The sequence below is a fragment of the Zonotrichia albicollis genome, chromosome 4 (genome assembly GCF_047830755.1).
Source record: "Zonotrichia albicollis isolate bZonAlb1 chromosome 4, bZonAlb1.hap1, whole genome shotgun sequence".
Classification (NCBI taxonomy): domain Eukaryota; kingdom Metazoa; phylum Chordata; class Aves; order Passeriformes; family Passerellidae; genus Zonotrichia; species Zonotrichia albicollis.
Genome location: NC_133822.1, coordinates 73795759 through 73822228, shown reverse-complemented (window position 1 = coordinate 73822228; position 26470 = coordinate 73795759). Strand labels below are relative to the sequence as shown.

The 26470-nt window shown below is 43.7% G+C and overlaps 1 protein-coding gene across 26 annotated transcripts in view; it reads right to left on the bottom strand.

Annotated features, from left to right (window-relative positions):
* The window catches only part of SOX5 (SRY-box transcription factor 5), a 591653-nt gene that overhangs the window by 29004 nt on the left and 536179 nt on the right, over positions 1 to 26470 (bottom strand). For 23 of the 26 annotated variants that reach the window (XM_026796865.2, XM_074540122.1, XM_074540120.1 and 20 more), the window contains 2 exons: positions 23587 to 23733; positions 3412 to 3589 (listed from right to left, as the gene is read on the bottom strand). In XM_026796865.2, coding sequence (XP_026652666.1) covers positions 3412 to 3589; positions 23587 to 23733 — 325 coding nt within the window. The remainder of the gene's footprint in view (positions 1 to 3411; positions 3590 to 23586; positions 23734 to 26470) is intronic. The other 3 variants (XM_074540136.1, XM_074540131.1, XM_074540114.1) reach the window with 2 other exon arrangements.

The following is a 26470-nucleotide window of genomic DNA, read 5'->3' as shown; positions in this document are numbered from 1 at the left end:
TTGCCAAACTAGCACAGAGATGTTGCAGATAATGGCAAAGAGCAGGGAGAAGTTGTTTCTGTTTTTAGTACACGGACATATGCCTGCTCCCAAAAAGAAAAGCTTGGATTTAAAGTCATCCATGGAGCCATGACATTTGTGACTGCTCAGTCTGTAGCACCATTTCTGTGCTGTGGGGATGGCTCAGGAAAGGGCTGAGGAGCTGCAATGCCTGAGTGCAGCCCTGCTGATAATCCCTGAGGCTCTGGGCTCGTGTCCCCACTGAAAGATGAGCAACACACTGCATTTCTCCATGCCAGGGGAGCCAAGGGGCCTGAGGACAGAGAAAGCTTAATTTGCAGTTAGGGTGGTACCAAGGGACATAATTTGCAGTTAGGGGTGCTGAGCAGGGACAGCCCAGCTGCGTGCAGCAAGGAGGGCTGTGCACACCCAGGACAGACAGCCTGTGCCTCGTGCTGACATGTCTCAGACATCTTTTATGGAAAATCCTTTCCTTAGGAGTTTTCCTCCTGAGAAGCTGAGAGGCTCAGGAACAAAATGTAAACAATGGTTATCTGCTGCTGTGGAATGCAACAGGTGCATCTGGGATTGGTCTCATGTGGTTGTTTCTAATTAATGGCCAATCACAGTGAGCTGGCTTGGACAGAGAGCCGAGCCACAAACCTTTGTTATCATTCTTTGATTTCTATTCTTAGCTGGCCTTCTGATGAAATCCTTTCTTCTATTCTTTTAGTATAGTTTTGATGTAATATATATAATAAAATAATAAATCAGCCTTCTGAAACATGGAGTCAGATCCTCCATGTCTCTTCCCTCCTCCTGGGACCCCTGTGAGCACGGTCACAGTGACAGCTCCATCACTGCAGAGCTGGAGGTGTCTGACGAGGGGCTGGGTGCTTCCCAGGGCTCTTTGTGGGGGATTTATCCCTCAGCACGAGAAAGGGATCCAGCTCCCCTGCCACATCAGGGACCTTGGCTAAAAACACCACCAAAGTTTCTCCTGGTGAGCTTGGGTGACATGGGATTTCACCCAAGCTCACCAGAGTTTCACCATGGCCACGAGCCCTGCTTGCTGTGATTGGGCTGGATCTGACCTAGCAGAGAGGTCAGGAGCTTTTCCTTCTTGCAGTCCTCCATTAAGGATAAACCTTTGCTAGGAGTGTCCATCCAGCACCAGCTAAAGACAGCTTATCTTACACATACAGCATGCACAGTGATACTGCTCTGCAACCTCAAAAAGTCACTTTCTATATTTGTAGCAGAGAGATATACAGCAGTGAACTCTGTGTCATTAACAATAACTTAAATATGTTATCTTTTGCTCCACAGTTTTCCATGGTTTATTAATGGTATAACACATTAATTCTTCTTACAAGAGTGACCTTTAAAGCTCTGTTCATCCTCACAGCTTTTATCCAATTACATTATCACTCATTAAAGGTACAGCATTTCAAAATCTGCACCTTGTTAGAAGGAGTAAATTGCAGGGGTCTCAAACCTATGGAAAATAGCAGGTGTGCAGGGAAAGAGGATTGGAGAGGGGAGAACAAGAGGTGTCTTGCCACTGAAATGTGAGTCAGATGCTTAACTTCCCAGGGAAATACAATGTTCCCTCTGCTTAAGGACAAAAATCTAACGTGAAAAAAATGAAATTCAATGCACTGTGCATGGAGAGCAGCAGGGTCAAACAAATTGAATATAAAATACATTACTGTGCATCACAGTCAAAGAATGTAGGGTTAATAACAATACAGATATTAACAATTAGTAATGTGATATTTAAAAAATATTTATATGACTGTAATGTGTCATACCAAATAAACATTACTGCACAGCACTGCTGTATCACAGGCACAGCTTCTGACAGGTTTGACCTAGGGCTTCTTTTGGGCTTTTCTGTGCTACCCCTGAAGGTGGCCAGGCAGGAGATGCTTCAGGAGAGAGCAGAAGAAGTACATCTGCCTCACTCATTTCCCAAAACAGAGCTTGGTTTACATAATGCAACCTTGATCCAGGTTATACTCAGTCCCTGCATGGAATACACCCTTTCATTTGGAAGGATCAGGAACGGGGTGAGTGCACATTTTCCTTACACACACACAGAGGACAGTCCCTATAACACATGAGATTCATGAAATTACCTGTAAGACTGTTACTATTTAGATGGTCCTTAGGCAAAGACATCATTTTGGCAGGAGGAGGAACTATCACTATTTTCTGGAACGATGTTAGAAACAACCAGTCAAGACTTTCTTTGCAACATAGAACAACAAATCTGGGGTTTTCTTGAGTGAACCCGGTGATTGTTTTGCTTATTACGCCAAGGTGAAATAATATTGCATCCAGGATTTGGATGGACTGAGAATCAAACTTGTAATTTTGGAAAGATGTAGACTTTTACCTTTAAGAGATGTTTCTGAAAGCTCATGCATCACTATTAGATGACAGGGTACAATATCAAGGGTCTCCAGTGCCCACCATCAGCAGGTCACTGTGGATAAATGCTGTATTAATGTGTGCCATTAAAAACCAGCATTTATCAGAAGTTAAAGCAGTATCTGAAGTAACACGGGACTTTGTTTTCTTAGTCTGTGAAAGCTAAGAAACCCCTCCTGAAAGGAAAGTCTCTTGAGTTTCTGCACCCACACCAACCAGCTGGAGCATCATGGGCACCCTGGGCAGGGCTGATAAAAACCCTTCCCAATAGGAGCTACCCTTGTTCTGAGAGGGACACACGGGGCTGGGGGGACGCACAGGACAGAGTGGGACACACACAGGGCACTGAGTGGGACACACAGGACAGAGTGGGACACACACAGGGCACTGAGTGGGACACACAGGACAGAGTGGGACACACACAGGGCACTGAATGGGACACACAGGACAGAGTGGGACACACAGGACAGAGTGGGACACACACAGGGCACTGAGTGGGACACACACAGGGCACTGAGTGGGACACACAGGACAGAGTGGGACACACAGGACAGAGTGGGACACACACAGGGCACTGAGTGGGACACACAGGACAGAGTGGAACACACAGGGCAGAGTGGGACACACACGGCACTGAATGGGACACACACAGGACACAGTGGGACACACACAGGGCACTCAGTGGGACACACAGGGCACTGAGTGGGACACACAGGACAGAGTGGGACACACACAGGGCACTGAGTGGGACACACAGGACAGAGTGGGACACACACAGGGCACTCAGTGGGACACACAGGACAGAGTGGGACACACACAGGACACAGTGGGACACACACAGGACAGAGTGGGACACACAGGACACAGTGGGACACACACAGGGCACTGAGTGGGACACACAGGACAGAGTGGAACACACAGGACAGAGTGGGACACACACAGGGCACTCAGTGGGACACACAGGGCTCAGCTCACCTATTGTGTTGGCTCTGGCCGAAGGACTGGCTAGTGTTGCTGGCACCGAGGACTTTAGTGAGCTGGCCCCACTGTTTATTCTCAGAGCTGGCATGTGAGGAGAGGTGGGGGACGTGGGAGATTTGCCATCAGATGTCTTGGGTTTGGCTGAGAGGTTCAGAGGCTGGGCCACTTCATCCTGTGGAGGCAGAGGAGATAGAGATGTCATCACCCAATTGCTGCTGGCACAGCTCTGCCCAGCCAAGGCAGGGGCTGTTGCAGCTCCCATGGACCCAAACCTGAGAGCTGCTATCACACACAGGAAGATCAGATGTGATACCAGCTTGTCACTCCAGCTTGGAACTGCAGTGACTGATAAACTGGAAAATCAGTGTGACATGGTCAGAGAACATCATCCACTCTGTCTCTGAAGAAATTATTCCCATCAACAAGACATTCGCTTCTGTCGTGAAAATAAAGAGCAATTTCACAGTTGTACATTATTTTGGATCTTGTAGTCATTAATGAAGTAAAAACTGAAGACCATCTTCACTTAACACTCCACCACCACTAGGCAAACTGGGCAAACAAGTGAATGGGAGTTCAGTTTGTTTGGTTTTTGGTTTTTTTTTTTTTTCTGGTGTGCCTTTCTTTGGTTTTTCTTTTGTTTTAACTGGTATTTTCCCCCGAACTTCCCAGACTTAGAACCTCAAGCACAACAACAGCATAGGAAATAAATACTTCTCTTCCACCTCAACAAAACCCGACACAGTAACCTGGATAATTCTGCACACATCCCCAGATGTTTTTATCTGGCGCAAAGCTGAACTTCTAGATTTCAGCAATGATTGTTATTATGTGAAAATAGAAAAATTGGGTGACATTTTTTGCAGGGTAATGGAATTATTCCTAAACCTGGCTTGATTACAGACAAGAGTGACAGACAGTGCTATAAAAAACATTAAAATGCCAAGTAATGTGTTTTTGTTCGATGAAAGTAAAATACAATGAGAAAAAAAAAAACTAACAGAGAAGGGAGAAAAGGATTTTCAACAGGAGGAACATTTTAGAAGTGATTTTAACTGACTTTTAAATAAGCAGAACTAATGGATGTGATATTAGATCAAAGGGAAGTCATCCTTTAGCTATGAGGAGCTTCATGGACAGCTGGGCTCCAGCTCTAGGCACTGAGCAAACTGATTCTGACCTCCCCAAATTGTACCTACATCTAGTTTTATAGAATTATTCCTGACTTGCTTAAAACAATGCAAAGCTGAGTGAGATAGAGTCAGCTTTTGGTTTTTGTGGGTTTTTTTTTTTTGGTGTTTGAGTGTTTTACTGTTACCACTGAATCTCTGTAACAATCCTGTAAAGTGATTCTTTTCCACACAGGAAAGAAGGAATTTTACAGCTGCTATTGCTCGTGGAACTATGATGGAGATGTCTCCAAACATAAAGACAATTCTGCAAAGCTCTGTCATGCAACTTTTCCATTGCCTCTGAGCAAAGCACCTTTGTTATATGTGATTATATTTCTACATTTGGTTGTATTTCTACAGTTTTGTGACAGTCATAGCAGATAAACATTATCAGAGGCATAGTGGACAAAGCTGTCATCCTTAAAGTGATGCTGAAGCCATCCTGGAGGCAATTTGTGCATAAAATAAATGGGAAAAATCAGTGCATAGAATTGCCTTAGGAGCCTGCATACTACACTCCCAGAAGTGAATTATGTACCTAGATGGCAGAGTTCTGCTGATCTCCCAGGAGATTTAGGCTGCAGGGTTCAAAATGTCACCAGTAAAACTAATATTCGACATTTTTAGAAGGGATTTGTTACTTTACAGAAATACAAATCCATTGTAGTAGAATACAACAGATAAAGATAAAATTAGAATAAAATAAAATACCAGCCAAATGGAAGGGGACGTGCTTTGCTGCTCCCCTAATTTCAATTAAAAAATAAAGAAGTCTCACAACATTCCAACTATAGTGTTGTGAAATTGGTACTGAGTTAGTTGCATGAAAGTTTTGAGTACAAATGAGCCAACAAAGCAACCAAGGACAGCAACCCTGTGCCACACAAGGATCCCTGAACAGGCAAGCCAGGTATTTATCTGGAACTCAGCCTGAGCAGCAAAGCAAAGCTGCCCACAGACCTGTTTCAGCTCAGCCCAAGCCGGTTTGGTTTCCATGCATGTTGGATTCTTGACCTCTGCTGGAAGTCTCACCAGAAGGGGCTGATCTGTGTCAGATATGGAGCAGAAAGGGGCAGGTGCTCTCTGCCCAGAGAAATGAGACACAGCAGCAGCAGCTCAGCAGCAGCAAGTCCTGGTGGGGATGGCTCTCACCATGGCAAAGGCAGCGTGGGTCCCAACCCACATCCCATTGTGAAAGGCTCTTCAGCCTCATCCTCAGTCCCTCAGCCACCCTATCCCTGTAAAGCTTGTTTCCTTCCCTCCCCTTGCTCCCTCTCCCTTTCCTCAGCTCTTCTGTTCCCTTTTCTTAGCCTGGTGTGAAGGCAAGGTCCTGTTCATGTCCACTGCTCAAGGGTGGCTCTGCTCTCATTTAATGCCACTGGTTTTTCCCCATTGTACGCATCAAGCAATGAGGCTGTTTGTGCTGCAACTATTCCTGGGAGTAAGAACGCTCCTCTTCATTCAAGTCAGCACAGCCTTCTCTGAAGCCAACAAATATAAGGCCTTGTGGAAATAATAGAAGCCGACAGCTCCAGAGCTGATAAATGTCATTCCAAATTGCCCCTTCATTCACTTTCATTGTGTGCTCAGGCTAATGGTAAATTAATCGGAGGTCACAGAAGCCTGCTTCTCATAAAGGAGGATAAGTAAACAATTTTCAGCTATTATATATATTTACAAAATGATACTACTTCACTGTTTGGTCTTCATAACATTTTTACTTCTGTTATTTCCAAGAGCATTCTCAAATCCTCGCTGGAAGTCAAATGCATTAAAAATCCTGCGTTGCATCAGGATTTGGTAATAACTTCAGTCATTTCCTTTACAATAGTGCAACTACACTGATTTATTCCAAAGGACTCTAAAAAATATCTGGAGGACAAGTAATAACATACAATTGTGCTAAGTGTGAAGATGAGTGTTAGGATCCTCAGCCAATGAAGCAAGTTACTCTTTTCCCTTTCTGCAGCCATCAATTCAGAGTCCTCCCTGCTTTCAGCTTAAACCAAGAACTGTGCTGTCTCCATTAATGATCTGAGCCTGTGTAACCCCAATAAGAATTAGATGCTAGTCCACCTTTTTTACCCATAAAATCTCCCAGCTAACATTCTGCCACATTACAGATTAGCACAGTTTTCCCAATTATGCCAGACTGCTTGGGCAAGTAAGAGACATAAAAGATAAAGCCCAGATGTAGCATCTTTCCTTCAGGTAGATGGTATCTTTCAGCAGCCAGGAGATTTGATTTTATGCAGTGGATTACAGAATCTAGAATTACTCCCTGCACTCAGTTTTTATTAGAGAAAGCATTGATTGGTCCCTGCCTTTTTTTGAAATGCAGCTATTCTAAGATGACATTGATAAGGTAAGGCTTTTTCCCAAGCCAGGATTTCTTAAAGAGTTAAAGTCAAACATTTATTTATATATCAGCCAAAACATTAATGCTGAGATTAGTAGAAGACGTTAAAACCCAAAAGACTTGTAATAATATAAACAAAAATGTGATGAAAATAAAATATGATCTTGATTAAAGGTTATGAAATGCCTCTTTAAACGTAGCACATTTGTCTTACGAAACAAAATACACACAGGCACAAAATAAATGTAGAGAATAAAGCATAAGCAAAAACACAGGAAGAGGGGCTAATAGAATGTACCCACAGAAATAATAATAAAATGTACCCACAGAAAGCAAAGCACTGGCAAAGAGATTCCCATCCCCTGCATCACAGCTGGGTTACAGCTGCTGCTGCTTTAGGGAGAAGTGATTTGCTTCCCAGGACTGGGAGACTCACTAACCAAAACTCGAATTCAGGAACTTTAAATCCTTAATTTCCTCCAGATTTTTTCCCATGTTGTATCTAGGTATTCGAGGAATTAGATATTACCAACCTAGGTATTCTGGTGCACGTACACCAGAATTTGGGGGTAAGTAAAATATCCAAGAGCTGTATTTTGTAGCTTCACTCAACCTGGATTAGTTTAACTCTGAGCTGTCACACTCCAAACTTCAGACAGAGAAAATCTCCAGTTCAAGAGCCTGACATACCACACACACAGAAATGCTGCTGGCAGGCTGAGTGGGGATCACACTGCTTTTAAAGGTTTGCTTGGTCCTTTGAAAGGTAAAATGCTATAGGTTAACACAGAGTGCTCATTAACGTGGCAGGAAAAGTGGAAGAGGGGGAGAAGGAAGGGATTTGGCCACAGCCAGGCAGGGACAGCAGCAGAGCTCCAGAGAGACCCAGGAATTCTGACTCTCAGTCAGCAGCCTTGGAGTATCTGGCTGAAATGATGTCTTTGCTAATCTTGCCATCATGCTGTCTCTATTTACTTCCTCCTAGGATAAAAGGTTAATTCATCTCCACGGAGAATAGATATGGGAAAAGAAGGGGATAAAATCTGATTTGGAGAAACCCTCTAAACCATTTATTAAAAATGGCACTATTTCAACACCAGGAGCTGAATAAAAGGCTGATATCCCACATGAATGAAGCAGTCTAGAGAATGAAAAGGGAGGTGGGGCTGAGGAACCCAGACAATTCATTAGGGTTTGATAATCTCACTCCTGTTCACACATTTTAAGGGCAGCGCACTATTAAAATTCTGAATTACTGTAGTGTCCTTTAAAGCCGAGTGCTGGATCCCACTGTGGCACAGGCTGCAGGCCCAGGTTGCAGGGTTTATTACAAAACCATCCACTGCTCTGGGTATCATCTGACTGGCAGTACAAATGTGCTTAAATGACCTGGCTTAAGCACAGCCCAGCCTGCTCTGCTAAAGAGGCTTTTCATGACCTCTGGGAACACATTCACCACGTCTTGCTGCCTGTTTCAATGACCTTGGCAGTACAAATTGCAGCCAAATGAGTTAGGAATAAGAAGCCAGGGAGGGGGGCTCCTGCAAGATTGCCTCTGCCACCTCAACAGAAACAAAGGCTCATTGCCCCACCCGTGTTCTGCTTCCTGGAGATCTTAATTTCAATAGAAATGCAAAATATGGAGCACTCGCTGGCATGTCTGGGGCAGAAGACAATGATGCTATTGTTGCCCACTGAACAATGCAGCCACTCAGCGGCTTATCCAGGCTCCTGCTTATCCAAAAATGCCTAACCAAAACAAGGAACTGAGCTACCACAGCAGAGATGCAAAGAAAACCCGCTGGAACCAGTGTCCCTCAGCTGTCCACACACTCACACAAAGGCACAGCAGCTTCCTTCACCTCCCCTGCTCCTGGAGCCACTCGTGGTGCAACTATGAGCAGTGATAATAAGGAGCCAAGAGGTAAAGGCAGTTGTGAACCATGTCATATAAATGAATCATGCTGCTGATATTATCCTCACTGATGAAATAATTGTATTAAATTAAGCAGGGATGTTCACATGACAGGATGGGTGAATTAGATAATGCTCATCTGCAGCTGTACCTCCTCCTGCCACATTCTCAAGTTTTGATTAAGAATAATGTGTCCCTTCCTGCAAAGGTGGAAATTTCTCTAACTATGTAGAAAAACACATACAAGACATAAAACCAGGTATCTTGGTTATTATACTGGAATAAACACAGCAGAATTATTCTTCAGGTTCAGAGAAGTCCCTTCATCATAGGCTTGCACACAAGTTTTAGCAGCAAAAGTAGAACCAGACTCTGGTTAGAAAGGAAAAGGCACTGGAGAGAAGGACGAGGGCAGGTATGAGGAACAACAGATTTTTCTCTTACCTAGAACAGATTTTTTTTTTTTTTTCGTACTTTCTGGATCCGGGGCATGTTATCCAACCCAAGTTGGTACTTCACTGCCATTGCCCAAATACTCATTCATGGGACTCAAAACAAAGGGGGAACTGAGCTGCTCTACACTAGTGACAAATACTCTTTCTGTTCTCTGCTCTGCATGTAGGGAACCACTCAATGAATAAATTACTCCCCAATTTACACACTGGGAGGACTGCTGCACAGCCTCCATCCTTGTTCATGGAGAGAAGTGGTGCAGGAGCACAGCAAGGGAATCTGTTCTGTAGCACCTGGGACAGAGAGGAGTTCTCCCCCATTGTTCTTCTGCAACACCAGGGACTCCGTGAGGATATCCTGGGACTTGCTCCTCTCAGAGAGATCCCTAGCACCCTCCCTCTTCCTTTTTCTCTGCAGGAAGTGGAGTTGCCAGGAAAGAAGTCAGCCACCATAAAGTGCTGCCCTGCAAAGCCCAGGCTCTGGTTTTGCCTGCTCTGCACACTGTCACAGTAAAACCAGAGGGCTGCTGGCTGGTTTGTGTTTAGCAGTGTTTAGCAGTGCTGTTTCCCAAAGCTGGATGCAGAACTCCCCAACAGACACAGGAAGGACAGAAGGGGAGCATGCAGAGTGAGCAGTCCATAGATGGCAGAGTGAGCAGTCCATAGATGGCAGACCCCTTCCCTCCAGCCCACACCTCTGTGTGTGACACACAGCACTCACTCTGCAGCACCTGTCCTGTCAGGCACAGAGCACAGAGGCTGGAACAACAGACAGAAACCATAAAACTCTGGGATCACTCCAGTCCTGCTGCTGCCCAGCCATGGAGAGTGGGATGATCCAGCTAAAAGCATGTCCAGAGAGAGAACTGCAGCACTGCTCTCCAAAGTCTGAGCGCAGGGATGTCCTGGGACAAAGGATTTCCCCTTGTGCAGCATCTGCTCACACCTCTGCACACAGACCCAGCTCCTTGAAGGTCTCCAGGGAACCCTGCACTGGGACCTTGCCCTCTGGGGTGCTGTGGCTGCGTGGCCAAGAGAACACAGCAGGACAGGCAGCTGAGCACAATGAACAGCCTGCTGCGTGTCTGCTGAAAATTCACTTGTTTGGTTTCACAGATCTGCAGAGACAAATCCTCCAAAGCACACTGCAGCTCCTGGCTGGCTCTGGACTGTCAGAATGCCCGAGCATCCTTGTGAACTCTGCTGGCAATCCCCACACACAAATAGCACAATGTGCTTGAGGAGAGCAGCCAGGAGGAGATTTCCAGGCTCATTTTCCTTGAACATGAGTCTGCAGCCCCACCAACCTCCAGGGAAACCAGATGAGTTGTGGATGTTTATCCCAATGCAGACCCAAATTTCAGCATTTGTTTCATCCATACAGAAGTAAATTACTTAGTCCTATCACCATTACTCTTCTAACTGGGCATTTGCTGTTCTGTTTGACTGGAACCAGAAGTGAGAGCTGCTCAGCACCTTGCTGAGAGGACCCGGAAGAGCATTTTCAGTACAGCATGGAAACAAACTGCAGGAACAAAGAGCTTTCAGCCTTTACTTGCACCTCATGGTGAAAAACCTCCTTCCCATTCTGCACCTCTGAGTGAGTGAAAATTTGACTCAGCAGCCTCATATACAGAAACGTCCCAGTGAAGCTGAGCAAACCTTGCCAGGCTGGTCCTGAAATGAGAAGGGTTCATGCTGAGTAAGGATAAAACAGGAACCAGGGTAGAAACACTATTCTTCACTTGGGATTATCTTTGCTTGTGCTTCATGCCAAACCTGGGCCCTGCTGTTGGCTTTTAGCATCTATTGTTCAGCTGAATTTCTCACAGCACTGCTCCACCTGTTTATTTATAATGTTATTATAACCAATGTCATTTATTAATGACATTAATAATTATAATAATGTTATTTGCTCATGAAGTGCTCAGGTCAGAGGCTAAGCAGGAGGAGTGATTTAGGCACAGGTCAGCAGGGACTGATGCAGACACTGCAAATCTGCAGGGGAAGATGACAACTGATCTTTCACAATTTCCACCATGAAAATCGCATCACATGCAGTAAAAATCATTAGAGAGGATCACAACATTGTGGGGCAAAGGAAGGGAAAGGATTCTTCCCATGAAGAGTGCTTCTCCCAAACTGCCCCCACTGAAATACATGGGACCAGTAAAGTATAGGAGGGGGAAAAAATCACTTCTCCAGTGTACCATAGGAAATATTAATTAATTAGAGCTCACAATTACTCTGACAGCTTTTGCCTTATTTTCCAGCTGGGAAGAATAAGGCACAAAGTGGGTGTATGATCTGCCTAACCTCACACAGTGAGTAAAGAGCTGAGTCACGAGGAAGAGCAGAGCCCCTCTTCCTCAGAGCAGCCTTTGGGAGCTCCTCTGATACTGCACTGAACCTCCCAAAGTGTCCAGCTGCTTCAAAACAAGCTCCAAGAACAGCAGACAGAGGTCAGACAGCTTGATCTGTGGTTATCTATTCCTGAAGCTGTGCTGGGCAGAAACCGTAGTGGCCCCAGTCAATTTTGGTTTTTTAAATCCTTGCTGCATAATTCTGAACATGTGGAGTTGTGTCCTTATTAATGCCCTCTCCCACCCATAACAAGGCTGTTTAGAAATGGAAATAAGACATTGGACTGGATTTGCTGCTGCCTAAACTGAACCTGGAGTCACCACCTTGCAAGGAATCATCCCATAAACATTAGGCAGAACGAGCACCAATAAAAACAACAAACCTGCAAGGATGGGGAAGACTTGAAAGGAAATAAAACAAGGACCTGCAAAGCCAAACAGCACTACAAACTGGTACATTTTAAATGAACAACAAGAAAACAGAAGCCACAGTGATCAAAGCCTCCCACCTCCTCTCTGTGGTGGATGACACCTTCGCTGGGAGCACACCACCACCTCTAACCCCACACCTGCAAAAGGAATTAATTTCAAAAAGAATACACACCAAAGAGAACCGTATCAAAACAAATTAGCAACAGACCCCTCGTCCTGCTGTGGTCAGGCAGGAGAGGCAGGGATGCTCACTGTTGCTGAGATTCAGGGGGGAAAAAAGACAAAACAAAACAAATGCCCCCACCCCTCAAAAAAAAAAAAAAAAAAACCCAAAAAAACCAAAACAAAAAAACCCCAGCTGTTTAAAACTTCGGAAGAAACAAGTCCAAAGACCTTGAAAGAAAAGAGATTGCAAACAGCTTGGACAACTGGCAGGGGGCTCAGAAATTCCTTTTCAAAAAACACCTGTGTGTTCTGTGACTCTGGGTATCTCCATGCAGCCTAGGCAGATTTCTCACTAGGAGAGGCAGCAAATACAGCCTAGGAATATGCAGTGCAAGGATAATGTACACTGCATTTATGTACAGATACACACAAGTGCTACAAAAATGGCAAAATGTGTTTTGCAACCATAGCCATGACCTGCTTGACAATTTGTGTTTCCAACTAATACCTTGTCAAAGGAAAGCTATCAATACAAAGCTCATTTATCCTTAATGTTTGCATGCCATTGAAAACACCCCAGATCACTAAAATCAAAATGAATTTACACTCCATCCTGCTGGATATCTTTATGTTTCACCTCCTTTTAGCATCAAGATGAAATCCGACCAGCAGCTGCAGAAACTGGAGGCAGTTTAAGGCACTCTAGGAAATGCTGAAAGCCAACACACAACTCAGTAAATACTGCACTGAGAGAAGGATTTGTTTAATTCTTGTACCCCATCCCTGATCCCATATGTGGCGTCAACCACTTGGGAGAACATCTCCTGGGAATAACATTAATAATTACAATAATGATATTATATTATTAATATAATAATTAATACATATAACAATGTATAATATATAATTGATATATAATTATATATTATAATAATGTTATATTATTAATAATATATAGAATAATATATATTATTAATAATTATAATAATGATATAATGTATAATGTTATTTGTATAATGTTTTGGGAATGGTTGGGATTGTTGCAGCCAGGCCTTTTATAAATTGTTGATCCCTTGGGTCATCCCAAAGAGACTCAGGTACATCTCCTGACTTTACAACAAACTTCCTCTGTGAATTTGAGTGAGCCACTCCTTACCTAACCTTCTGTGCATGGCCACTAACATCCCTGTGAAACTACCATAAAATGGCACCAAATATAAACCCTAGTGCTTTGTACAGGGCTCAGAAAGCAAAGGGTCACCCTTTGCCTCAACTCTCCCACAAAACTGGGGACGAGACAACTTTCCACCTGTGAAAAGGGTTTATTCCATGCATGGCTGTGAAAGTGCATGGCAACACCAACACTTGCAGCCCTTTAAGTTTAGGAACTACTATTGATGCTATATACTTAATTCTCTCTCTTCCTCTCTCTATCTATAACATCTATATCTATATCCTATATTTATATCTACATCTATATCTATATCTAATAATCTATATATATATATATATATATATATATAGATAGATATATCTTGACCCTACCTGTGTTTATTCTATTTGCTGCTGAATGCAGAAGAGTGCTGCAGGAGTATTCAGCCCCCCTTGGTGCACAAGGATTCAGATGCTGTTCCTGCCTCACACCAGCAGAAATGAAATCACCATCAGGACCAGAACTGGGGCCAAATTGCTGGCAGGCACAATGAACCACTAATTGCTGGATTCATTAGTACGACTCACAGTTTGTCCCCATGAGATGCTGAATACTTTCAGCTCCTTTTAAAACCTTGCGTCTTGGAAATTAAAATTAACAACAGCAAACTAGTATTTTTGTTACACTGTAGAGACCCAGCAGGAATTTGAAGTCAGATCACAGGAAAGCTGAAATTCCATTATGTCAAATTAGGCAGATTTTTATCTAGCCCTTCCCTGTGAATTCTGGAGAACATGCATGCAACCACACACAATAGCTACTCCATGCTGCTCCTCAAGCCTCAACAATTGGTTAAAATACTTTTTGTAATGCTGACAACTGCCTCACAAAACACCTTTAAAATCCCCCAGCACCACACCATTAAGACCAGCCTATTCTTTTCAGGCATAAAACAAATGTCTATTTAAGAACACATCCAAGAGCATTTCCATCACTCAGCCAGGGCAGTGTACCTCCCAGGAGCTGACAGTGTCAGGGATGGAAAGGGAGACAGGCAGGGAGAAGGGACCTCCAGTGCACCCACTGGCTCCACTGAGGGCACAGCATCCAGCCCTGGCTCATCTCCAGGAGCTCCAGCTGTGTCAGAGTTACCCACGAGCCATTTCTTGATGGTTCAGAGCTGATGCCTACAGATCTCCTTTTATTTTAATGATGACTTCCATACAGATGTTAAGACATTCTTTGTCCACACAGAAGCGTACGAGAGGGAAGTTGACATCTTAAAAAAAAGAATTCTAAGAGACTGATTTGCTTTTTGTGAACAGGGCCAGCTCTGGGCAGTTTTCATATCTTATCCAGAAGAAAAAAAAAAGGAAAAAAATCCCCCTTCAACCTTTTCTCCTATGCTAAAGCTGCTGCGTCTCTGTGACTTATTCTGGGCACAAATCCTAGAGCACTGACTCAATGTGTATGTCACCAGTTAATTACCTCCAGACAAGACACTGGGGCACTTGAAAAGCACAAGATAATTTTATCTCCTCACCAGTAATGACACGAATTTACACAGCATTGTTTGCTCTGCCTGAGCCCAGAGGGGTTCACAAAGAGAGTCCCAAAGATCACCATGGGAATCCTTCCAGCCTCACTGAGCCATCCCCATCACAGGAAAGGCAGGAGCAGGACACACCACATCCATCTGAGATTGCAGATGTCCCACTGCTGAGAGCTGTGCAAATGTGAGGTTGTTAACCTCAGCACTCATCTGTGTGTCAGTGTGCACAAGGTCTGGGTGTGTGCATGTGCTGAACTTTCCTCACCTCAAAGTTGGTCTGGGCCTTTACAGAAAATGTTAAAGGTACAGACTATCCACTCATTTATACAAATGAGATATAATTCATACAAACTACAAATAATAAGCAAATAGAGATAAATTAATTAATTTCAGTGTTTTAATTGCAGACTCTATTTCCTGTGGACATGTGAAACCAGGAGGAGAGTACCCAGAAAAGGAAAGAAGATCATTTCAGAGACAACTAAGAGTATTGGAAATAAGCACAAAAAGGGGTCACTCTGATCTGCAAGCAAAGCAGAAAAAAGCCAAGATTTTAGATTAGCAGAGCTCAAGATTGACTGAGGCAACCAACAAGCTCAATTCAAAATATATTAACTTACAGCTGTAACCTGGAGCCTATACAGCTCCTAGCATGGCTAAAGATAAAAATAATCAGTGACCTGGAATGACTGCTCTGCCTGAGAGAGCCACCTTTGCAAAGAAAGACATTCACAAGGACCCACACAACAAAAACACTCTCCAGGACTGCTACATGCATAGGTTTTCTCCTAATTGTACACTGAATTAAAGCTGCTTTACTTATGAAATATCTCAAACTTATGAAATACCTCAAAAATTAAAATACTTTTGCAACATCACAACTCTAAATTGAAAATCTCTCTCTGTGCTGCTCCCATCACAGACATGGCCTTCCCCTCCAAGATACTCAGAAATCTTTAATCAAACACTTTTTCCTAATTTTTTTTTTGTTTTGGTTTTTTTTTTTTTTGTTTTTTTTTTTTGTCTTTGTTTGACCAGTCCTGGCAATAGCTTATCTTTGCTTTACAAGCAGCAAGGAAAAATGTGGCAAACACAAACTGAACTCATTCATTAGCACAAAACGTACACACTGGAATCCACACTGACAGCATCAATGGATGAGGACACGTGGCCAAGAGTGAAATTTTAAACCAGTTTCATATGGTAGATCCTGTCTCATCAGCCTCTGATGTACTTTGGATACTCCTGAATTTTCTCTTTGGATACTAATGAATTTTCTCTCTGGGTACTACGGAGCCAGGGTACTACTTTTACTGGGAGATTCTACACCAGAAAGTCTAATTCTGCTGTGAGGTATTTATGTCTTAGCAGAATTGTCAAGATGAAATCTTCTATCGTTTGAGACTCAAAATTAATCCCACTTTAATAAAAAAGTAACTCACAGATTAATTTTCTTAGCTTCTTCCTAAGCCTTTGAGATACATTTATACCAATCTCTAAGTTTCACGCATGACAACATGAAGATTTTTGTTTAAATGAGATTCTTACACACTCACAAGACTTCAGCACCTTGGACCTTAAGGAGGCTCCATTATAAAACCAGAACACGAAGCCACACTGCTTTGGAAAATATGTATACTCTAAAGTGATGCTTTCCACATAATGTCTCTGAATCCCTCTTTTGCAACAGCTCATTTTACACTGAACAGCTCAAACTGCATTCTGTACAACGCATGTGCAGTTCTGAGAAACCTGAGTGAAAAGTTGCCAAGCACTTCATGTAAATCTAAAGTTAATACTAATCCAAAAGAAACTGTCTTGTTGAATTTGAGAAGAAAACTGATTTTTCCACTCTGCTGCTAAATTTTGCTTCTCTTCAGATACCCACAGCTACCAGGGATTAGAGATTAAAATGTTTCAGATTAAAATATTTTTGGAGCTGCCTTGTTAGGTGATTATCACCCAGGAGCCCTTCCTGCACAAGGCATTTCCCTGCTGCTCCTTTGAGCTGCATTCTGTCAGAGCGCGTCAAGAGGAGCTCCCGTCAAATCCAGCATGCAGCGTGGAGGCAAACCCTTGTGCAGACAAAACAAGCAGTTCCTGTCAGGCTGATCACACGGGGACTCCATTCCTCCACCTCAGAAATTCCCTTCCTGTGCTGAGAAGTTGTACATTTGATAAAAGGTGGCTCTGCGGCTGCCTCTACACACACCTGGCACACAGCCTTTCTCTGGCCATTGGCACACAGGGAGATGCTCAAACACTTGGTCTGGAGCTGCAAAAGGGAATTAAGAGTTAATTCCCTTTTAAGATTTAATTTCAGGACAGGACCTGAAGTACCTGTTTCCATTCTGGAATTACCTGGGAGAGTGAGAGTTCTCTACTTCATTTGAAGCTCCCCCCAATCCATGGGACAGGGACACTGCTGCACTGCCATCACCTGCACAAGCCTGTGCTCCTGGATAAACACATCCCATGTTTTAGAGACTCTTAACAGCCCAGAGTCTAATAAATCTCTGGGATAAAGAATGACCTCTAACAAGAATTTCCCACTCTGAAGGAAACGATGCATTAATCTGATAACGGCATAACTCCCTGGTTTGTTACCTGTATTTGACTTAGAGCTAACATTGGCTCCCCATCTTTTCAGGGCTGCCCACAGCGAGGAAAGAACTTCATGTATTTCTCCTCATCGCTGGTTCCCCTTCTTCAGCATAAAGACCTGACAAATATTTTCTAACCCTCCCCACAGACCAAGGCCACCCAATGCAAGGAGCATCAGCAAAAACCACTGCAACCAGAAAAATAAAATTTTTTTCTCTGTTGCGTTATACAGCTCCAGATTGCATGCTCTCCTAAAGCCCTTTAATGCTATTTTTAGGACTTTGTGGACAACTGGCACCACCAGCTCAACAGCTCTCAGTGGCATTAAAAACCCTTGACTCTGTGACACTGTTTTCTTATTTGGGACCAATGCAGTCTCCTCTTGCTCTTTCTCATTTCTTAGTTCCAACTGACAGAAGAAGGGCAGTTCTGTCAGGAAAGCTTCTGAGAATTAATGCTCAGGTATTTCTGAGTAACCTGAATGGGGTTCACTGATACAAAACTGATCAGAGCTACTGCCAGCTGCCCTTCCCACCAGTTTTATTTATTCGTACCAGGTTCAGAAGGCATTAACAGCCAAGAACAGCAGAGAAAGGACAGTGCCTGGCTTTTACCCCTTGCTTTACCCCTCTGCTCCTCCCTGAGTGGTTTTGAGGACCTCTCTCAGGAATAAAGCAGTCTTGACTGATAGCTGGGTATCTCACTTCTGCTTTGCCATCAGAGATTCTGGAGGGTTTTTTCCCCTTTTTGTTGTATTTTACTCTCAGTTTTCACTGTAAGGAGTGCCAGTTGAGCCTGACAAGGGTAAATTGGCTGGCAGGGATCAGGGAAGAGGAGCTGTGGACAGCTCATCTGAAAAAGCATCCTAGCAGCCCCTCCACATATCTGATTTATTTTTAGGAAAGTGAGGAGGGCTGTTAGGCAGCAGAATGCTGTGCAAGGCCCTGCTGCTGTTTAGATGCTGCTATTAACATTGCTTGCATTGTTTGGAGCCCATTTGCTATTTCAGAAAAGCACCTTAAGAAGTTCCATTAATACTCATCATTTCCCTGTGCTCCAGCAAATGGTTTAAAAAGTCATTGTTTATGTGCCTGCATGTCAGACACAGGCAGGGGAGCAAGGGAGAGGAAAACAACTTCAAAGATTCTGTCACCAGCTCCCCATTTGACTATTTAGGATCAAAAGCACGGGCAGCAAAGGAGAGAGGCTCCCAGGTAAAGAGATTATTACCTACAAGATGGGCAGGGAGACTGGAGGAAGGAGCACAGCACAGATGAGCACACAGCTCCCTGCTCATCGCTGCTTCTCTATGTAAACTTTCCCTTGATTATCTCACAGCTATTTCTGACCTGTTTGATGCTCTGGCAGGGGGATTGGGAAATGCAATCACTGGGAATGTTTTGGGTGTACTGATGTATAATATTCTGGTGCTAATTGTTATTCCGGTGCTGAAAAGATTAATAGATTAATTTAGCAAGGATTTTTATTTTTTTTTTAAATCAGTGGCATATGAGGAATTGTGTCCAGCCTGGAAACTCTCAAAAATAGAAGAGTTTGCAAATGCTGGAGATAAAAGTTGTGTAAATATAGCCCAGTGTTTTTTCAGGGATGCTGTGTCTTGCATCGCTTTGGTGAGAACTGCTGTCCTTAGCTGTAAAATACTGAAGTATTTTAGAAATGCCTGAATTTCCTGTTGCTTGGCATTCAGGCATTCAGCAGCTCTGAGCTCTCCAGCCACTGAACAGGACAAGGATTGCCATCACTACATGGGGCCTAATTGAGCTGTGGGTTACTTCCACACAGCTTCCTCTTCTCTGCTCTTCAGGGAGAAGAATTTGTCCCCCTGCAACACAATGACCTGCATACAGGCGTTTTATCAATTTAAATCAGATGCTTTCCATTAGCACGTTCAAAAATAGCATCTCTGAGGGCACAGGGAATCTGTGTGTCCACTTTTCACCAGGCTCCTCCACATCAGTCATGTGGCAAGGGAGTGATGCACAGAATGGGGACTAATGCTTCCCCCAAGATCTCCCCAGGATAAAATTCCACATTATGAAAGGGAGAGATGAGAGGAAGGGAGACAAATGCACCCAACTTAACAGGGCTGATTAGGGTGGTCATCGAAAATGAAGTTCAAGTCAACAATTTGCCTGGAGTAGAATCAGAAATATCATGGAGATGATACAGATTTTACTGTTTTAGGGCCTTTTTCTTATTTCCTCCAGACAAGGAAACAAGGAAAAGCAATTTCCTTCTCTTTTTTCCACTATATTTTTATAAAGAAAGCTTTCCTACCAAAACCAGGCAGTCCCACCATCAGTTTTGCCTGGGATAGGAAAATCCACAGCCAGCTCCCCACAGAAGAAGCTCTTCTGGAGAGAACCAGAACCTTCTGGGCCACCTCCAGGCCCATCTGCACAAGCACCAGAACTTTCAAAGGCCATGCAATTGCTGCCCATAGGTGGCATGAAGGAAATTCCATCAGAAGTGTTCACTTTGGTGATCAGATAATGTGAAACCAAAGCAACCTCTTCAGTTAAAGACTCAGATCGATATTTCTCTGAATATTGCAGCTGAGGAGAGTCTGACTGTGTGTATCCAGCTGCTCAGTGCTGCTCCTGCCCTGTCAGAAACACATTTCCTCTCCTTGTCACAACTCCCAGGTGCTGCTGCAGAGCATCACTGCCAGAGGTATTTGAATAGAACAAAAAAAATTGATTTGGACAATCTGTGTGCTCTTGTCATTGATGGAGACACAAGTGGGAGCAGGGTTAGGGCTGAGGCCACAGCAAGGTTAAAAGAGAAGTGCCCAGGAATTCTCTCCTGTCACATTTCACACTGAACTGCTCCTGTTTTACAGCAGATGCTACAGACAATACACTCTGCTCCACTAAACAGGGGGAATGTTTAGCTGCATTTACAAGCTGCACTGCAAACTCACTCCAGAACCACTGCACCTGAAAGGCTCCATGGAAAGGGCCAGAATATTGCAGTGTGCAAGCACTGGATGCTGTATTTATGCTATTATTTAATATTGGCCCTCTCCATAGTGTGCAGGCACTAGATGCTGTATTTACCCATGCCACATCAAAAAACAGACACAAAGGCAGGAATGAACAGGGCCTTGACCATTTACAGGCGGGGGTGAAGCTGCAGGTATAAAACACCTGATCTGAGGGCACTGAGAGGTGGAGCTGCTGTCCTTGTGCAGGGTGTAAAGGACCTGATCTGAAGGCTGGAGCTGCTGTCTTTGTGCAGGTACAAAATACCTGATCTGAAGGCACTGAGGAGCTATCAGGTGGGAGGCCTACCAGCATGGCACAGGTCACAGTTCAGATAAACACAGTGCCTACAACACTGCTCTATTTTACCTTGTGCCTGGCCCTGTATAAGCAAGAAATTACTTGCAAGCAAGGCTTGAAATGCCCCACAAGGAGGGCTGGGAAGTTGTTCTGCCTGGTCCTTCCCTGCACCTCTCCACCTGGGAGCAGGGCAGCACGGGGCACCGACAGCATCAGGGGCAGGCTCTGGAAATGCAGCCCAGCGTGGCAAGCCCAGAGCTCGCTGCCTCTCAGGGGCTGAGGAGGAGGAGGCAGGATGTGCAGGGTGTGCTCAGCACCCCGGCTGTCCCCCAGCACTCCAGGAGAAGCTGTGCTCAAATTGCTGAATCTGTTTCCGCAGGCCGCGCGCGCCTCTCCTTGGACAGCCTCCATAGCTCTGCTCCTTCCCTCCGCTCTGCTGGCAGGCTCTGCTCCTCCTTGGAAGGGAGCACAGCCCCAGCTCCTCACCAGGGCTGCCAGAACGTGTGCAGCACACAGAACACAGCCCTGAAAGGCTCCCCGAAAGGGAAGGGACGGGCTCTGCGGGTCACAGCTGCTGCGAGGGGAGCAGGCCAGCCCTGCTCAAACACTGCTGGGCCACTGATAAAAGCCCTGCCAGAACAGGAGGTGCCAAGGTCTTAGAGGAGTTTCAGGGATGTTTTCAAGTCTTGCTAGATTTAAAGGATGATCCTTGGCAAGCTCCCCCTGATGCTTCTCAGCGTTTCTAGAGCCAACAGTTGTTCCATCTGCTGCTGAGGCTGACTTTGAAGAATCCTTGCAAAGAGCAGCACACTAACTTTAACACCACACGACAGGAGAAAATGCCACAGCTTTTCAGAAGTGACCTAGATGTTTGCCAGTAGCTTGACACACTCTCAGGTGAGGCTGTCTCCTTGTCTCCAAACACTCGAGGGTATTACCAAAGCTGTGCCAGTGTAAACTGTGGGCTCAAAGCAGAGATTCAGTAAACAGCTTCTACTGAAAGCTATTCTGAGGCATTAACTACTCCTCTGTGGAGGTCTGTACAGTAAGAGTGAGAAATATCACCACAAACTAACCTCAGGAGCCAAATTGCTTATGGGGATTAAAAAAAAATAAATCAAAAAAAGTCTGCGAAACTCAAGACGTATTCCCTGACAACAGTTTGAAAAAAATTACATATAAAGAAATCAGCAAAGAAAATAAACTTTTAGAGTTGTTGAACACAAACAAGCTTTGAAAAAGCACAGAAAGGTCCACACAGACACCAAGGAAGGTGTTTAGCTCCAACACATAAGCCTCAGTTTCTGCCATTGTGATGGATTTGCCACTGTTTTCTGAGCCAGGCCACTGCACTATTGTGTAAGCCTTGTTCTAATTGCTGTGGGCTCCAGAAAGGTTTCTTTGCCGTTTAGTATGATAAGTAGCTGTGCTCCCAGGCCGGGTTCAGAGCTCAGAGCAGCCCAGGCAGGTCAGGTGCCCTGAGTGCAGCTCCCACCTCGCTGCTGCTGCTGCTGAGGACAGACAGAGGGATGTGTCTGTCACACACCATTACCATTAGAACAGAGCCTCCTTCTTTCATCCCAGCTGAACTCCCGGCTCTCTCAGCAGGAATGCTAAGTGAAATCAATGTCTGGGATTTCCAGCAAGAGCTGGAAATTTCCAGCCACTCTATCATTTCTCAGCATTCTCCCTTCTTCCCTCGCGCTCCCTCCCAGCCTCCAACTGGCACACAGCAGATTGAAAACAGCATGCAGCACAGGACTTACTCTGCACAGTTCTACAGCCTTTTGGAGCCCCCTTCCTTCCCTTATGGCCCACTTTTTTAGATTATTCCCCCCTCCCCTTTGAAAAATAAGTTCTGTTTGTCTCCCACCGAGCTGCAAGGCAAAGGCACTGCACTCCTGAAATTATGAAAAGCAATAAAACAAAGGAGAAAACAGAGCTGATCTCGACAGCTGCCAGTAAAAGTGGTTATGCTCAATGTTACTAGCAGACATGGCAGGCCTTGGAATCCTGCAACTGCCACAAAACCCACATTGTGCGCCTGAGATCTCCTGAGACACTCTCCTGCTGCACAGCAGAAGCAAATTCAACCCTGAGACTTAAGAGTGCAGGAGATCTGCAAGCTGCCAGCCACACACAAGATTCCCCCTCTTGTAAAATGCACAAACTGGGTTACCAAACACTTTTTAGAAAACCCAAAAATCTACAATCAAGTATTGCGCAGCTTGGTGATTTCTTGCTCTAAGAGGCCAAGCCAAGGAAAAGCCACAGGAAGTCAGAGACTCTGCAGCAAGCAAGGAGAGAAAAGAGACGACCTATAGCTTGATTCATCAACACAGCAGCTCCTGATCTCAAGCCATGTCTCATTCCCTGAACATGCATCTCACTGGGCTGACAATGGTGTTATTTATTTGTCTGGTTATTTTTAATCTGCGCTGCTTTACTGTTGGGGTACAAACAGGACACCGCTGTCAGTTCAGGGCATCTCTCCTGACGTGATAAAGGACACGGACAGCGTGCTGGAGGGCACAAACAAAAAGGAAGGACACATGTTCTACCCAGCTCCTGCTGTCACCCACAGAGGGCTGCTCTGTCCCCGCATTCCTCAGCTGAATGATTCCCAGATGTTCTGCAAGAACAAACATTCTCCCATTGCAGGGGGACATCCCCAGAGGCCCAGGGCGGGTACAGTACCTTGCTCTTGGGAGGAGGGCTGGTTGTGCTCTTGTCTGTGTGGATGCTGGTGGGGGACACGGCAGCACCAAGGCTCCCCTGGGCAATGCCAGGGATCTTTCCTCCTGGAGACACCTGCATGGCAGCGAGCTGGGCAGCATACAACTGCTGGGAGACAGAAACAGACAGGGGAAAGCGTGGGATGGGGAGCAACACAGCACAGAAACCATCATGGTTGTTTATGACAAATAATTACAAATAATGCTTATAATATTTATTTATGATACATAAACATAAATAAAGCATCTTCCCAAAACTTCTCCCACGGCACAGAAAACGTTTTCCCTCCAATGGGCTTTTTTTATTTAGCACTTGTGTGTCTGAAGACAAGTCACAGACATCTTTTATGGAAAATCCTTTCCTTAGGAGTTTTCCTCCTGAGAAGCTGGGAGGCCTCAGGAACAAAATGCAAACAATGGTTATCTGCTGCTGTGGAATGCAACAGGTGCATCTGGGATTGGCCTCATGTGGTTGTTTCTAATTAATGGCCAATCACAGTGAGCTGGCTCGGACAGAGAGCCGAGCCACAAACCTTTGTTATCATTCTTTGCTATTCTATTCTTAGCCAGCCTTCTGATGAAATCCTTTCTTCGATTCTTCTTGTATAGTTTTAATGTAATATATATAATAAAATAATAACTCAAGCCTTCTGAGAAGGTTCTGTGCTTCCATTTCATTTTTCTTTATTTTACTTGCTGTGTTTTCCCTGTTTCTTTATTTTACTTGCTGTGTTTTTCATGTTTTCCCCCAGGCTGTAAGGTGTCTGGGACAGGGAATGCCAAAATTGTATTTAGTAATGACAGTAGGAGTCCACTCTCAGTGGGATTGTGGGGAACCATTAGAGTCAATATAAATATACACATGTATTGATATGTAAATAAAATGCTGTCCATTAACTATTAGAAGCCCCTGTTAAATCTAAGAAACCTTAGACAGATGCAAATTTGGTCTTTGCATCTATCTAAGAAACCTTAGATAGATGCAAAGATGAAATAAATACCGGGAAGGGATTTTTTCATGCAACAGCCCAGAAGAAAGCCTTATTTCCAGGCGAAAAAATGGAATATATGAAATTTCAAATGTATGCTTTGCCCTCACTTCAGGGATGGACACACCTGAAGAGAATGAAACACGCAGTGTGGTGTGGAGAAACCTGGAAGGAGGGGTGAAACAAAATCTATAAAGACTTCATTCATGCTTTTTAAAACCTTCTGTCCTCCTGTTATCAGATCCAACATCTCACCTCAATTTGATTTATTTTGAGAATTAAAACCAAACATTCAATAAAATTTTATAAAAGCTCCCTTGTTAGAGTCCTCTCTTAAAAGTCTCTGTCTGCAACACAAACCAACTATTCTACAGAAAAAGCAGTATCAGGCCCAGCTCTCAAATGAAAAATGTGTTTATGAAATTGCAAAGGTCTGAAACCTATTTAACCAGGAAGATTGCTCCTATTTCAAAAAATGGAAAGAAACACACAACATGCAGCACTTTTCTTAAAGTTTCGCTATTTTTTGACCTTTTGTATTATTGAATTTGTCTATTCATATTTAAATGCTTCAGGACATCTCCAGCCTATACCCAAAGAAAGGGCAGAGGTGTGACCAAGTGCTGTGAAACTTGGCTAAATGACAATAATTTGTAATTCATTTAATGGACAAACTGAACTCCAACCAAAAAATATCTCTGCTTCTCTAGTGGCATCAGATTTTGGAACAATCAATAAATCTCTGCAGAATTATTCAACTATCACCTAAAATACATCTGAAAACATGCAATGCTGCACATGGGCAGGGGAGAGGAACCATAATCATTTAGCTATAAACAAACAATAGATGTTACTTTTTAATTGCTTTTTCAGAAGCCCAATTCTGCCTTCTTGAAATATTATGTATCTTTTAAAATTCAGACTATTACCCTTATTTATTATATATAGCAAAAATAAACCTGCCCAAAGCTGTGGTGCTTCACTGATTACAAGGGAATGCCTTGGCTGCAGTAAAGCAGTCAAGACCCTACAGATAAAAAGTTCCTATATCCTACACAGTATTGAAACCAACACCTCAAAAAGTGCAAGGAAAACAATGTTATTCTCTATCACACTGGTATATACCGGGTTTGAGCCTCTTAATTTTTACCCTGTGTAGGATTTAAGGACTTTTTATCTAAAGGGTCTTGACTGCTTTATTGTGGCCAAGGCATTCCCTTGCAATCAGTGAAGCACTACACTTTGGGCAGGTTTATTTTTGCTATATATAACAAATAAGGGTAATAGTCTGAATTTTAAAAGATACATAATGCTTATTCAGGAAGGCAGAATTGGGCTTCTGAAAAAAGCAATTAAAAAGTAACATCTATTATATAACAATAAAGTTATAATATAACATAATATAATACAATATAATATATATTAATACATTACAATAATATAATAATATAATAATATATTATAATACTATATTATAATATATAATAATAATATTGATATTATGTATATAATAATATAACAATATTGCATGTTTTGTTAATTTTTTCTCATTAACCTCTTGTGAAAACCTGCAAGGAAGCAAAATCATCAGAACAAGAGCACAATTTGATACACTTTAAAGCAAGCAGGAGGTACTGTTAATTTTTTTATGCTGCCCCTCTATTTTTAGGGTATCCAACCAAAGAAACCCTTTCTCCCTAGGTCAGCACCTAAACCATTTATGATTTTCCCAATACACTGAGCAGAAATATTCAGCTGCACTCTGTGAATGGAGCAGGAGCTCTTGGCTGGGTGACTCTGCAGCTCACCAGCAGCAAAGCCAGAGGTGAGGCCAGCCCTGGAAACTTCCCCTTGGGA